The sequence below is a fragment of the Malaya genurostris genome, chromosome 3, assembly GCF_030247185.1.
Source record: "Malaya genurostris strain Urasoe2022 chromosome 3, Malgen_1.1, whole genome shotgun sequence".
NCBI lineage: Eukaryota > Metazoa > Arthropoda > Insecta > Diptera > Culicidae > Malaya > Malaya genurostris.
Window position 1 is genome coordinate 229,538,139 of NC_080572.1, and position 15,064 is coordinate 229,553,202.

General features: G+C 36.0%; 1 protein-coding gene across 14 annotated transcripts in view; it reads left to right on the top strand.

Annotated features, from left to right (window-relative positions):
- LOC131439486 (collagen alpha-1(XVIII) chain) overlaps nt 1–15,064 on the top strand; it is an 805,709-nt gene that overhangs the window by 604,085 nt on the left and 186,560 nt on the right. For 12 of the 14 annotated variants that reach the window (XM_058610552.1, XM_058610559.1, XM_058610551.1 and 9 more), the window contains one exon: nt 12,205–12,297. The exons of the other annotated variants lie outside the window; for them this stretch is intronic. In XM_058610552.1, the coding sequence (XP_058466535.1) occupies nt 12,205–12,297 (93 nt within the window). The remainder of the gene's footprint in view (nt 1–12,204; nt 12,298–15,064) is intronic. 14 annotated transcript variants of the gene reach the window in all.

Consider the following 15,064-nt stretch of genomic DNA (forward strand, 5'->3'; position numbering starts at 1 on the left):
AATATGTAGATTTGTTTGGCGAAAGACTATAAAAGTTAAAACCGGGTTTAAATAAGATTTAGAACTAACTAACAATCCGAATTTTGCATTCCAATTGAATGCAAAAATCGTATTGTTAGTTAGTTCTAAATCTTATTTAAACCCAATTTCAATTGTCGTATGTTCTCATCTTGAAGGAAGCTTTGAGAAGACTAAAACTGGTTGAGTTTTGCTTTCGGAATCTCTGTACTTTTTCCTGTTTGGACTTTTTTCCTTTCTCTATAGAGAGGTATTAGAATAGCTGGAAAAACCGACTTTTGCACGGAACATCGGAAACCCATAGTGTTATATACCATTAGACTCAGTTCGACGAGATCGGAAAATGTCTGTGTATGTATGTGTGTGTGCACTTTTCGAAGATAGTTATACGCGCTCCATTTTCTCAGAAATGGCTGAACCGACATTAGCAAACTTATGCTCGTTTGAAAGCTACTGTAGGGCCATTGATCAAGTTCAAAGATCAAATGGCTGTGACTTTTGGTTCCGGAGATATAATAGTGTAAGTGACGTAACCGATAAAACACGTTGATTTTTACCGCTCTTATATATATGAGTGCCAATATTTTGGGATCACCGCTGATTTCGTTGAACGCTATTGTTCAAAAGTTTAAGCACCTCGAAAAAAGTCCTCCTGCAAAATTTGAGTTAAATCGGACATGGGTAAGGAGTGCTGCCCAGCGGTTAAAGTTTGAAAATTTTCGATCTTGAAAAAGCACCATAGGGGGGAGTATTTGTATTTCAGTGTTCAATTCCTTTAATCGGGTGTAGGCTTCTCGCAATGTAGTGGTCATTAGCCTTGTTTGAACAGCATGGCGTTTTCCGTCCTTCCCAATTGTTACACAATCACGTTGACCAGGCATTGGTCGGCTGTTTTCATCATCCTCTTGAAATTCCATAACGGTGTTCCTAATATGTTCATCTAGTCCACTAGATGCCCTCAATCCAATAGTAGAATGCACACCGCTCTCATTCAGTAATCTTTTGGCTACCGTTGCCGTATTTATCGTCGTATTAAATGTTTTCTTTATATTCTATATACCTTGTTATGCTGTTCGTATTATTTCTCCATAGTATATTTAACAGAACGAATTTTTGTTTTGTCAATTTGGGTCACGGCAATACTCGAGTTTGTTTCAATGAAAATATCAATACTTCTTAGAAAACACGTTGACGCAATCTCTGTAAAAAAAGCTATTCATTTTGTACTTCATTCTTCAATTCTGAGCTATTTCTTGTTTTCACTTGATTATCACTTTGCCTATCACTTGTTTCTCACTAACGTGTTTATTCGCGGTATCTAATTGTTTTATACACAAACAAAGGTACCTGCAACAACCAGCAGGTACATTTTTGTTTGATCAGGAAAAGTATAAAAACAGGTTTACCCTTATAAAATAACAGATATATTTTTATCAGAAAACTATTTTCTCATTCTTTACTCCATATAGTAAAATATTAGAAAAATAAACATATCATAGGATGAATACTAACATTTGCTTATCAGTATATCTACTGTTTCAATAAAATTTGCTTCTTTGTCACAAGATCCAAAGATCATTCAAAATAGATACAAAATTAAAAGTTTCCCGAATCATTTTTTCAAACCGCTGTATCTCGAGAACACTAGTATATAAAAAAATTTTGATCTCATTTTTATTGAAAATTTAGCGTTCTTTCATGATATTTTGTTGAACTATATTAAAACATAAAACAAAATTTACATTATTTTGAAAATATGAAACTTATTCAAAATTTTATTTTCGATTCAAAAAATTTGACAGTAACTTCAGATACAACATGTCATAAAATAATAAATTAAAAAATACGTTTTTTGAAAGATTCAAATTTCAAGTGTTATTTTTAAACCAAAAATAAACAAAACAAATTTATCAACCATGCCAAATATTTTTACATAGTCCTTATAATTACCTAGAACATTGTTACAGAAGATACCAAATCGATCGAACGCACCGTTTCTGGGATATATTCTAATGAAAATTCCCAAGGACTTGTTCTTAGTCCCTTCGCAAAAGTAAGACCAGAGTTGAAATGGAAAACTGATGATGCAAATTATTTCTTTGACCATTATTAACGCGTATTTAAAATATGAAATAAATCAAAATATACAAAAATAAAATTAAAACGAAAGTCATTTGCGATGTAACTGCTCAAATAAAACTCCTAGGCACATATGAGTTTTGTTTTCATTCCTGAAAAATAAGTCAGGAAAATAATGAATAACATTCAAATGCGAAAAAAATCGCTAGGGCTAGGGCAGGTTGGCCGAATTTGTCGAATAAAATACGTGAAACACATAAAATGCATCAATGGAAAACGATTGTCGTCGAAAAAAATTAGCATGTACCGTTTTTTATTATGTGGGTACTTAAAAATATTTGCCTCCTTAGTCTTAATTTTTTAAGATTTAGTTTCAGCAGCATTAGTGAACTTTCGTCAGCTCTCGCTTCTACCTTTTCCTCTTTCCTTATCTTAAAGCGTAGTACGCTTGGGTTTGGTTTGACTTTTTTCCTCCTCTAATGCTGCTTTTGTTGAGAAATCGGTCAAAAATTGGATTAATCCGCGATTTACGACCTTGACACTCCTCCGAATCAGTTGGCACATTCGCCTTGGGGAGAGATTTTTGTTCAGGATTAGGTCAATCTGCTACAAATACTGGAACTCTAAATGCTAAAAGTTTTGGCATTTAAATCATACAATATTAATATCATCATTTTATCAACAATTTCTAACCTCTATTGAATCCAATCTTTCATTTCAATTTGTCAATAATTTAAATTTATTTTTATTACATATTTTTCCTCTAATAAAGGGTGATTTTTTAAAAGGTATAGGCAAGGATGGCTTTTTCACTGGCAACTCTTCAACGATTGAATCAGTGCCATCAAAGAGAGTTGGAAATCATCGCAACAACAAAAACCCGACATGGTTTATTTAACATAGAATCGACACCAGTGCGAGAGCGAATTTCTCTCGATGACATTTCTGAGAATCAAAGGTTGGCACGCCGCTGTGGGGATCTTCTCTGAAGCAACAAACGGTCGCTTATTCTCGTTTCGCGATCCGATTCTATACAGGCAGTTGATAATTGCGATTGAATCATTTTACTATTGCCGCTTATTCTAACTATGTGCATCTAATCTTTGTATAAGTTGTGTCTATGAAAATCTATGTGAATGCTCCACACAAGGGTTTTGAAATATTGCAACCTAGTATGAGAATCATCAAGTTGAATCATCGACTCGATTTTCTGCTATAATTGTCAACTTGCGATTCTCTCTTGGTAAATTCCACACAGCAACGATCATTATCAGACTGCAATTTTTTTTAAGGGCCGTGAAATACTCAGAGTATGAAGTGGAGCGAAGGAATGTAGAAAAATTCTCTCACGGTTCATGCATTGAGAGACTCCAGTTCTTGTAGCATCTTCTACCGGATTGAAAATGTTGTATACAATATAGATAGCAATATAGCAGTTTCTGTCACATTTTCGGCAATCACCAACACTGGGTATAGGATTTGATATTTAAAAAAAAACACAATAAAAATAAGAAATTTTAACTGGAATCGATAGAACTATCAATAACATTTATTGTTTGAAGATGATTTCATGCAAATGTTTGCCACGGCTTCGCTTTAGATGGCCCATGCGCAAGGACCAATTTTTGCACACTCTCTCCAACGTATCGGCCAGTATTTGACGAATAAAGCCACCGGTCCGTAATCAACACCATAAATTGACTTTTTTGGAATGTATTGAAAGCTCTTGCAATGCTTCTGGTTGGTCTTCACTCCAGAAACAGCTTGGCTTGTTGACGAATCTATTCATCCAGAAATGAATTTCGTCTTTGAACACAATTTTTCGATAAAAAAAGGATCTTCCTCCAACTTTGCCAGTGCTCATTCATGATCAAATTATAGACCAAACGACGATTCATGATTAAATTATAGAACAAACTGAATAAGTTGACAATAACACAAGACACGATTCTCGTATTATATGTCAAACACAGTGTTGCCAAAAAGATACCACCAAAAATATCACCCTTTATTAGCATAATATTCAAATCCGTTACTAGAAAGGTTAACATTTCCCGGATATTAAAGTGCACATTGCTCTAAGATAAATTTACAACTCGGCCAACCAACTCCGCACAAAATTCAGTCAACCTACCACAATCGATGTTTTCGGGAGCACTCACGATTTACTGAAAGAAAAGCTGAGGTTCTACTGAAAGACCCTTTCCAATTTGGAAATCGGAGGTAAATTGATCCGCGTTACACATATTTCTTTACAGAATAGAAATTTACTCAACAGCACAAAAAAAACAAACGTGCTCGTGTTCGACACCACAAAAACACCTGAAATTACGTTACTTCGTGGATGATCTAATAATCCACCAAAATCACTATAGATGTCGTCACTTTTTGTTTTCAAAAAAGTCATTTGGTCAACATACCCCTTGGGCCAACCAGCCCCGGTTTTCCCTACTTAGTGTCAGTTGGATCGCTCGTAACCAGGGCTTGTATTGTGAATCCTCAAACGAACGAAGCAACAAAAAAACACCCACTGTGAAAACTTTGCTTGGCATAACTGAATGAGAGACCTATATTAGAGAGAAACTGGATGCGTGAGAGTATATGCTACTGAGCAGATCAGTTCCCTGTGCTGTCAGTCTTAGTTAACACATGAACTAAGCAAGCCATGGCAATGCAATGAAATGAAGGGTTCATTCTCGTTACTACTGCACGAGAATGAGGAACTTTGCTTCACGACGTGCTGCAAGATGCGAAGCAAGGTAATACAGGCAATATTTACGGTAGTTTTTTAGTGTAGGTTTACAGAAATCATTTTTGAACATAATGTTTGTACTCCAAGACCCAATTTGATCACATTTCAATAATATTTCAAACATTGTATAGCATAAATTTTGCATCTGAGCCCGTCTTCAAAACGATCAGTTTGTTTCTTTCAAGTTTATACTGTGTATATATCCTAGAAACACAAAAAGCAATATTTATTCAATTAATATTCATCGGAACTAAAAGTTATGATTGTAGTGTTCTCATAGGCAGATTCAATATGAGAGCCGTTCATCAAATGCTAACCTGATGAAGCATACTCATCAGCTGGTGCACATCTTCATGAACTAATGAACGAACGAAGAAGCTCTCCTTGCTTGGGTTGTTTGTGAATAGCACAGAGGGTTAAACTCTTTTCCTAATTTTCGTTGCTTCAATTTGCAGGCCCTAACCAGTAGCACTAACCTGTCCTAGACATTTATGAATCAATTACGAAATCTGATGAATTAGAAGGCTTAATTTCTGCATCGGAATGCACACTGGTCCGAAACGGGAGATTAGCGAGACAAAAATATTTTCGCTATTGAATATTATTGTTTTGTAGTTGGTGTCTTGACAAAAGTTGTTTATATTAAACTGGTATGTGATAGGAAGATGGATTTCTCAGCAAAGTTGCTCAAAATAAAATTTCCTACAACTTGGCTGTGAAGTGCAATCATTTTTAAATTCAATTAAAAAAGTTAGAATTCAGATTTAAATCCAAACATGGACCATCCTAATGATCTTTTACATCAAAAGATGCGCCAGTTGAATGCAAACAACTTTTGTGAAGACACCAACTATAGTTAAATAATATTTAATAGCGAAAATAATTTTGTACTACTAAACCTCCGTTTCGAACTACTGTGAAATGTAATACCGAATTCTATTGGTTTCCAATAGTTGGATTATTGGTTAAATAGTCCTACATACATATTATTGCAAAGTTTGAAGATAAAACAACAGTACTCTAATATTGAAGTTAGGCATTTTAGAAGAAAAAATAAACAATATAAATTTAGAGTTAGCTTTGCTGCAAACGTTGAAAGTCTCTGCTGAAAATCCCTTCAGAACGTATCTGGCACATAGGCCAACTAGTTTGCAAATTAAATTTCAAACTTATCATATTAATTTTAGACTGTGTCTTCTAGGCAAATCCTACTGCCGTTCAAATATATTCTAATTTTAATGTCTAATCATCTGAACAATTTCTAGTTTTTCAAGCGTTTTTTCATCAACTCAGTACTAGGAATTTTTCCCAGTTCCATCCCCGATATGAACGGCTGTAAATATTAACATTTAGGTTCCTAATAGAGGAACAAAAAGCAGGAGAACCTAATAATGTTCACCCCAGCAGCATCCAATATGCCAGACTCGTACGGAACATTCAATAAACCAGATTCGGTAGCAAAGCAAAGCGACCGAAACGCTCATTTCCGATTGCCATCAGTTTCACACACACAGAGAGAGAGGAGCAACGGCTACCGCCAAGTGGATTCGGAGATTGTCCTGCTGGTCGGTGAGCTTTCCACACATGATTTCCCACGTCATCTACTGGTGTCCGGGAGTCAGAAACGAACTGAATTCAATCTCGTGACTAATGCTTTTCCATACAGAATGACTGATATTTCCGATTAGTTACCGGAGTCGGTTCAGAACAAGACCGAAATAGACACCGACCAAGCAGACAGAGATGTTATCAGGATTCAGGGTGAATCATGACGAATGGCAATTGAAATCATCTTTCATTAATTCACAAACAATTTAGCTCGACGGCATCGTCATCACGGCAGGGAAATTAATAACAATACACCGGCATGCGACGTATCGCAAGAAAAAGGCATTCATCTTTCTTCCCATAGTGCGTTTATCATTTTCTCCACTGTCGAGATCGTGAACTGAGCCTCCGAATTTTCCGCGAATTCCACACATGCGATTCCCAACGAACGAGCTGACATGAATAAGTAATGAATTTCCAAAATGAAAAATCCTTCGCCGGTTTCGACCTCGTTCCTAGACGCACCCAGGTTCTAACAAACTCGGTTTCATTTCAATGGAGTTTGGGGAGCAAAACATGGGTTGTCTGTTAAAATTTTTCACTTGCTTCCTGTTTGTCACCCTCTCCGATGTGTGTGCGTTTCTCGTGATGGCAATTCAGCGGTGCGTGATGGAACTGGCTAAAGCCACCGACTCTCACTGCCTCAGCGGGCAGGAGCTCAAGGAACTTATTTATTTCAGTAAATAAAAGCCGCTTGCTCATTCGCTGGCGGAGGCCTCCCCGTTCTTCCGATAAACGGGGGATGGCTCAGCAGTAAAGTTTTCGAGTTGTGTGTTGTGTGCTTCAAGCTTACTGAAAAAAAAATCGTTAAACGCTCATAAAACAATTGGATGGGTAGATAACTGGATTCCACATTATAACCAAACGATGAGACTGAGACTGAGTAATGAACCTTGACATATTTTCAGCACGTCAAATATAAGCAATGAGTACAGAGTTTTTAATTTCCACAGTCTAATCTGGTTCGTAGATTCGTAAAACTCCAGCACGCAAGACTATTTTTTGCCGTTTCATGTTTTTAGAAGTGATTTATTAGTCGGCTGATTTTTTGTGGCAACAACGTTATGACAATCGAAAAAGATTTGCTTATGTCGATGCATCATGTTGTATGGTGCGAAATCAATCATTCAGCAATCGTTGTTTTCTTTTTGATGGCTTCTTTTTTCATAAAGATTTTTGAATTCAATTCATTCGCACTCAAGCTTAAAGTGGCCGTTTAGCAATGATAAAAAAAGATAAATATTTTTTTCTGACATACCTTGTTCTGTGTGACATACGACTGATGGTTTTGTTTAATTGGAGGATGTTTAATTGTCACCGATCTGCTTGGGTTCTTCGAAGTTGGTGTGGAAGAAGCGCCGTTGTCCTTTGGTGTAGTTGTCTTCTTGTTCAGATTATCACATGGCTTGCCATAGGCAATATTAACAAGTAGCCATCTGATTGTCATAGGTAACAAGTGATTTGCACGGAATCTTTGTATCTTGGCTGAAAATCACATAGGAAGGTATAGCCTTCTTCAAGCGCATGCGAAACAAACGTTTGCCATTTAGAATAAAGAGAAAACAGTTTTCTACAATTCCTTTTCGATAGAAAGAATCTCTCCATACTGAGACATAGTCTTGCAAATATAAGGATAGGCTGTGGTATCTCTTATTCATTTGCACGGAAAGACCGAAATTAGCATTTTGGCGAAAAATTTTGTTGATTTTCTGATTTTAGTTAGTTATTTTTTGAGACAACTAAAAAAATCTTACTTTTGCTAATTTAGATTTTTTAATTCTAATTCCCTTGATATCAATACAATATTTGTTGAAATAACTATTTTTTTAGTTGAATTCACCAATTAAACGTTCTGTCATTTCTTAGCTAAGGCACACTTCATTTCCATTCAACTAATTTTTTAGTTGAATTAGAGAAATAAAACGTTGTTTTCAACCAACATGAATGGTTGAATTGGTTTCTGCAATTTGCAGCTATATGGCGCTCTGTCACCGAAAAAATGTTAACACCGTAATGACTACTAGCCACTAGATGGCACACTACTACCGAAAAAAATATCAGTCGCGGTTGCCTTTTCTATATTGGCAGGTATAAATACGATGTTATAATGGATAATGGTATAAATACGATGGAGAAAAAGACATAAACGAAACATAAACTTCTTTTTGAATTTTTTTTTCTTCTAAATCGCTATTTTCTTCATTCGATTTCGCGAAATCGACTCTCTCACTGAAAACTTTGAGCACTCGGAAAACAAAAACCGAAAACAAGTAGTACACCAGACGGCGTAGCCCGGAAGGTTGGAAGATACAAAAAACATCATTTGACATAAACAATTAGAGTGCAACATTCGAAACTTACTTCACTGTTCCGCGTAAAAACATTATTACGCACAATCGTTTCAAAGGCGCACAAATTCTGAATAAATGCACTTTTCACTAAGAGTTTACGTCATTTTTACAACTCGGTTTAGAAATTTATATATCGATATATCGTAACACATGCGAAAAACATCTAAACAATTCGCAAGCAGTTTCAACAAGACTGTCCTTTTTAGCTTTTTAATGGTTTGTTTTGCTTTGACACTTCTCATGAGATTTTGGCTAATAAACTTGTTCATAAAACCAATTTCATTTCTGTATTCTTTGTGCTGTCCTTTAGTAATGACGGTGATTGATAAATAGTAACAAATTTTCTGATTTTAAAAACAAAATTAGTTGTCAATGAGAATTTCGTGTTGGATTGAAATATTGCTGGTTTGTGTCCAGGATATTCGCCAACTAAACACATTCTCTAAAAATAAGAGTTTTTTTCAGCAAAGTAAATTCTCAATTTTAACTAATTTTATAGTTATTTTGAAAATTTTGTTGTTAAAATCAACTAATTCAAAAACAGTAATACGAATTAGGCGCAGAGCTAATTTCGGGCGTTCCGTGTGGTTCAGCGGTTTTGTTTTATCGACTGACTTGGATAAGATGTGAAAACCAACTGATTTGATGACTCATTACAAGATTTTTTCGAACTGTGTACATTGCAAATTTCGAATTCCACACACTTAAAAAAATCCTGTTATTTTACATCTTATTAAATGCACATAAATGGAGCGTCGCAGTTCAAACAAATTTACGTGAAAGAACATTTAATATTGTGTCTAAAACTCCATACATGAAATTCATTGAAATAAAAGAAAGAATACTGAGAGCAACCGTCACGACTTGACGTCTGTTAATCGACCGAGCCACAGAAGCATGCATCTGCTTGGTTGGTAAAAGGTGCATTCAAATTCATACAGTCGCACCTGCTAGCAGAACGCAAGTTACAGTCGAAACCAGTAAAATTCAAGCTCATCTAACATTAAGTCATTACAAATGAGATTTTCCGTCATTTGACAAATTAGGTCTTTTTGAATTACATCGTATGAGGGATTAAGTCACCTGTAAAATTCAATTACTGGTTTCGACTGTAACTTGCATTATGTTAGCAGGTGCGACTGTATGAATTTAAATGTACCTTTTACCAACCAAGCAGATGTATGCTTCTGTGGCTCAGTTGATTAACAGACGTACATGCGATCCAATGATCCTCGGTTCAAGTCGCGTGGCGGTTATCAGTATTCTTTTTTTATTTCAACTAATTTCATGTCATGGAGTTTTAGACACAATATTAAATATTTTTTTCGCGTGAATTTGCGTGAACTGCGACGCTCCATTTATTTGCATTTAATAAGATGTAAAATCACAGGGATTTTTTTAAGTGTGTAGTTAATTTCCTTAGATTCTATAAGGTAGTTTTGTTTCACTGAATTTAATCATTTCCGTTCATTTACAACTATTCTTCAGTACCAAAAATAGCTTTCTCATAGTTCTAAAATAGCGCCTTTGTCATTCCTATGCCGGTTGGAAGGAAACGACGAAAGATTTGGAGAGCGATAGATTATTTTTGTAGCAATATGGACTTACACTAGTTATTATATGATGCCAATATATCCTCCCAACCTCAGTTGGTTGTCATGACCCGATGCAATAGTAGCGTATGTTGGCAACTCAAAACTTTCCGGTTCGAAACTAGTCGCCGCTCAACTGTTCGTGTTTTTTTTATCGCAAATCAAATCGCCTAAAGGTATGCAATTTCATCTTACTTCGCGAAATCTATTTTTAGATTTGCACGATAAATGAGTAATAACAGCTGAAAAGTCGTTCTAAATTTGTAACAAATTTAGATATAATATTGATAATTACATATCAAGGTTTGTAACAATTTTGTTGTCACCTAGGTTAAATTGAGTTATAATTTTTGTTATTTTAACTATTAACGCGGCAAAGATTATGACTAATTTAGATAGAAAAAATGAAACAACCCCCACAATTTTGTTATCCCTTGTTGATCGGGATCCTACAGCATACCGACAGAAGCAAGAGATCAAATCCAGCTCTCTTGTGAAGTCTCGGACGGAAAGGATTGAATTTCGCTGGCCACTTTTTTTGACTTTGTTGTGACTTGCGACGTTTGATTCCTCCCGATGCAGTCTTCGACAACCGTATTCCGATCAGTTTTATTGAGTTGGTGACATTTGATTTGGCTACATTCAACATTTTTGTCAATAAGTTATGGGAGTAGATCGGATTTTCACGATGGAAGAGTAAAATCTAGACATGTTTTTCCCCTTTCTTCGATACCATTTTCAAAAGCAAATGAAGAGCAGAGTTTTGGACAATCATTCTTCTAGCACTTTTATTTCGTTGATAGCAGCAAATCTGGCCACATTCAATAACTTTGTCAACTAGGCATGAGAGTAAATCGGATTTCCGCGAATCGCAAGCAAAATTTTGACGCATCGCTCCTCTTGCTTCGATACCATTTTTACAAGCAAACAAAATCAAATAGAGAAAACTAAGGGATGTACAAAATTCATAATACGCAATGAAAAAAATGCGTCCAGTTGAAGTGAATCAATTCTCTATCGAAACACTTTTTCATTAAATATGTATCAGTTAAGGTTTTAGTTAGGCTTAGCATACTATCATTATTTTCGACTACCCTCAGAATAACACAAAATCAATTTGTACCTCAAGTTCGCCCAGTCGGAAAGTTTTGGGTCGTCATGCAGATGAAAAACTTCCAAGTTAACAAAATTCAACAAAAGCGTGATCAAACCTGTCAAAACAAGTTGGTAACGAACTAATTTGTAAGTTGAAGAAAAACCAGATAACATGTTTAAAGAAATCGATACTCGGATCCTAATAAATTTCAATAGTAACCAGTGTTAGTTTTGAGCCATTCATTTCGGGCTAAACATTTCAGACCTATTTAAACAATTGATATCCCGCTTTCATTCACATTTAAACGGTTGTGCACACACTCGACCCTCTGGATCACTTAGATTTCGTCACTGTGCTTGTTGGAACAATCTTCACTAGAACTGAGTAAAAAAAATTGTCTGACAACAGTCATAACAATGCCAATTATGATGCTAGGCTTGTACGAATGCTGTTCTGTGGTGATGGCACAATCAAATACTGTTGATATTAGGGTAATTGCATGTAGCTCCATTTAATTTTATTGCATGTTATGCTTCTATTTATTGGCATTATTTCGGTCCTATAATACTAAGTTTGTAGTTTAGTTGTGTAAAGTAAAATAGTTTCAATTTATAATTTTCCATTCTGTTTTTTTTCTCCAAACTTTCTTTCTTTGTTTTTTTATCTTTCTTCTGTATGTTTTGCACCTACTACCCTAACACCACGTAGGAACTAGACGATTCTAGTAGTTTGATTTATGAAGAAGATGAACTGCTGGCGGATAGCGACCAAAGCGATATGTTCTCCGATAACATCCTGGGGGTAAGTACACTTGACTGGTTTCACTGTGTTTTGCTGCGGGGATTCCTACAAATCCGATTCGAATCGTCGTTGCTAATTCATCGTGAATGGAAAGCGAGTATGGTTTGCAAAACTGTGTTCCAGAATTCATGGTGCTACGAGCAGTTATTAAACGATGGAAAGCGATGTAGTTTTACTATGGCACTGATGTTCTCGTAAATTGGAATCAAACCCAATCCATGTTTTCTCGTTGAATTAGATTCAAACCGTTTTCGCTATCAATCTTGATTAACATGAAAACACGATTCAGAATAATTGGTTCCATCCGGACACTCGTAAGGAACTGAATTAACAAGTGTTCAAGATCGGAAATAAATTTCGAAAACGGATTACACTCTTTGATTTTGTATCTTCTAGGAACTTAAAACCACATGTACTTGAAGGTGGAAGAAAATGCCATCTCGGTGTGATTCGTATTGCGACAATCTTTGCTGAAATACGGTATGAGTAAATTTTGAGCCCTGACCTGAAAGAATTCTTAGTGTCAGTAGAATCATAGCACCTGGCATGCAATGGTTCTGTACGCTATGTATCAGTAACGGAATCTGTTGAAACAGAAGATCAAAATCCGTCGAAGGCTTTGCTTACATTTTTGAAAGTATCACCCATGAAAAATTCAAGCTTATTTTTCATAATAATCATCTCTACTAGTGAAGTGTATATGAAATTGTAGCCCGTCATTTAGAACGATAATGCAAAAAAACGGTTTTTTTCTCAATTTGACTCAAATCTATTTAAATTCATATAAGTTACTGGCCAAACGAACCAATTTTACCTTATCGGAACTCTCTTCATTTTCTCAGCGACAGCTACGTGCTAATTTTTACAAATTTAGACTCAAATAAAAAGTATTGTCATAGAAATGTTATTGGTTTTAGTACGGAACCGACTTCCGGTTAACAAACTTAAGCTAGCTAGCTGACCCGTCGAACTTCGTTTCGCCCGATTTTTTTTTTTTTTTTTGAATTTATGTTTTCAGGCCAGTAGAATTGTCAAAGGTCTTATGCTGACAGGCTTTTGATATTCAAACAATGACCTAATAGTAACTTTCAAACGAGCCTAAGCTTTTTAAAATCGGTTCGGCCTTCTTTGAGAAAATTGAACGGTACCAAAACAAGACAAACACACAGACATTTTCCGATCTCGTCGAATGATATATAACACTATGGGTCTCCGAGGCTCCATTCGAAAGGTGGGTTTTCCAGAAATTTTTATTGAGAAAGGCAAAAAAAATGAAAGCTCAAATCTTATCTCAAAGAGATACAAATTTTTTGTACCCCTTTTGTTTTCATATCCTTTTGTGAGATAAATCATTTGATTCGATGATATCCCACAAATTGAGATTTCATTTCAAAGAGTAATTTTTTGGGTGTGTCGCATTTACCGTGGCATGAAATTAGAAAATAATTCTGTTGCCAGCATTTGAAAAAAATTCCAGCTTGACTAAGAGAAAAGTATGCTGAGTTTTCCAACTAAAGCGAATACCTGCTCGTTAGTTTCCACTCGAAAATGAAACCGCAGTGTTTGGAACATTGCTATCTTCAGGTTTACTGAACGCGACTTTAACCGGAGCACCTTCGACGCATAAAATGAAATGCACTCAACCCAGCAGCAAAGGTGGAAAATTTCAAACCCCGTACCAGCAGTTTTTTTTCATTCTTCTGTTTTGTTTTCCAGCTAAAAGCGCTTTAGCAGAAAAAACGACCTGCACGTCATCGTCATTGTCGTCAACTTTGCCTGACATTTCCCCCGTACATCAATCGCGAAGCAAATTTGAATGTTTTGTTTTACGAGCTCGGCGAAGGTTGAATGCGGAAACGGTTTCCGCACCATGCAGAGCGCCACCATGAGCCGTTTGAGACACGACCGTCAGTTAGTCAATATCAGTCGTAACACAAGGCTTTGGGGGTGTGCAGGCAACCGGAAGGTGAATCGGCACAAACACAATAAAATCATTGTCATGAATATAAAATGATCTCATTGCTCGTCATCGGATAACGGAATCCTGCTGCAAATGTTGTGTTTGATAACTGCATTCCAATTCCCAAACTAGTGATTATACTTCATTTTTTTGCTTTGATGAAGTCTGAGAAGAGGAAAACACTAACGAGAACATGCGCAAAAAGAAATTATTTTATTTTGTTCTCCAGCTCAAAGAGCACCAATGAAACGACGGAAACGAATTGTTATCTTGCAGTGCCAAAGTGCAGCTTCAACATGTCTTTTGCTGTTTTCCAACGAATGAGGTTCTGCACTATACATATCAAGAATGGCGACAACTTGGATACATATTTTTTTACTTGACAGTTGATCTCATCGAACACCAAATTGCCACCCATCCCCACACGCACGGAATGTGCCTTGAGCAGGAGACTAGCCTTTCTTCGTTGCAGCAGACAAGCATTTTTCAATAGAATGCAAGTTGATTTTTTTCCGAAAGTCATGCGGTGATTTGGCAATCGAGCTCATGTTTTATGTTTTTAATTAAAACAATTTCGATGTAGTCTAATTATAAGAGCCACTAAAAGTGGGTATTTCATACCGAAGTAAAATAAAATACTACACCAAATTGTTCTTTTCAGAGTCAAACTCGTGACAAATAGGATTGCATCTCTGCTGCAGTGGAAAACGATCCCATCTCTCACTTCTGTATGAAATGTTCAAAACGACGAATGTAACAATGAGAGATTCTCTTTGTTTACTTTCTCTTTCGATTATAACGGTACTA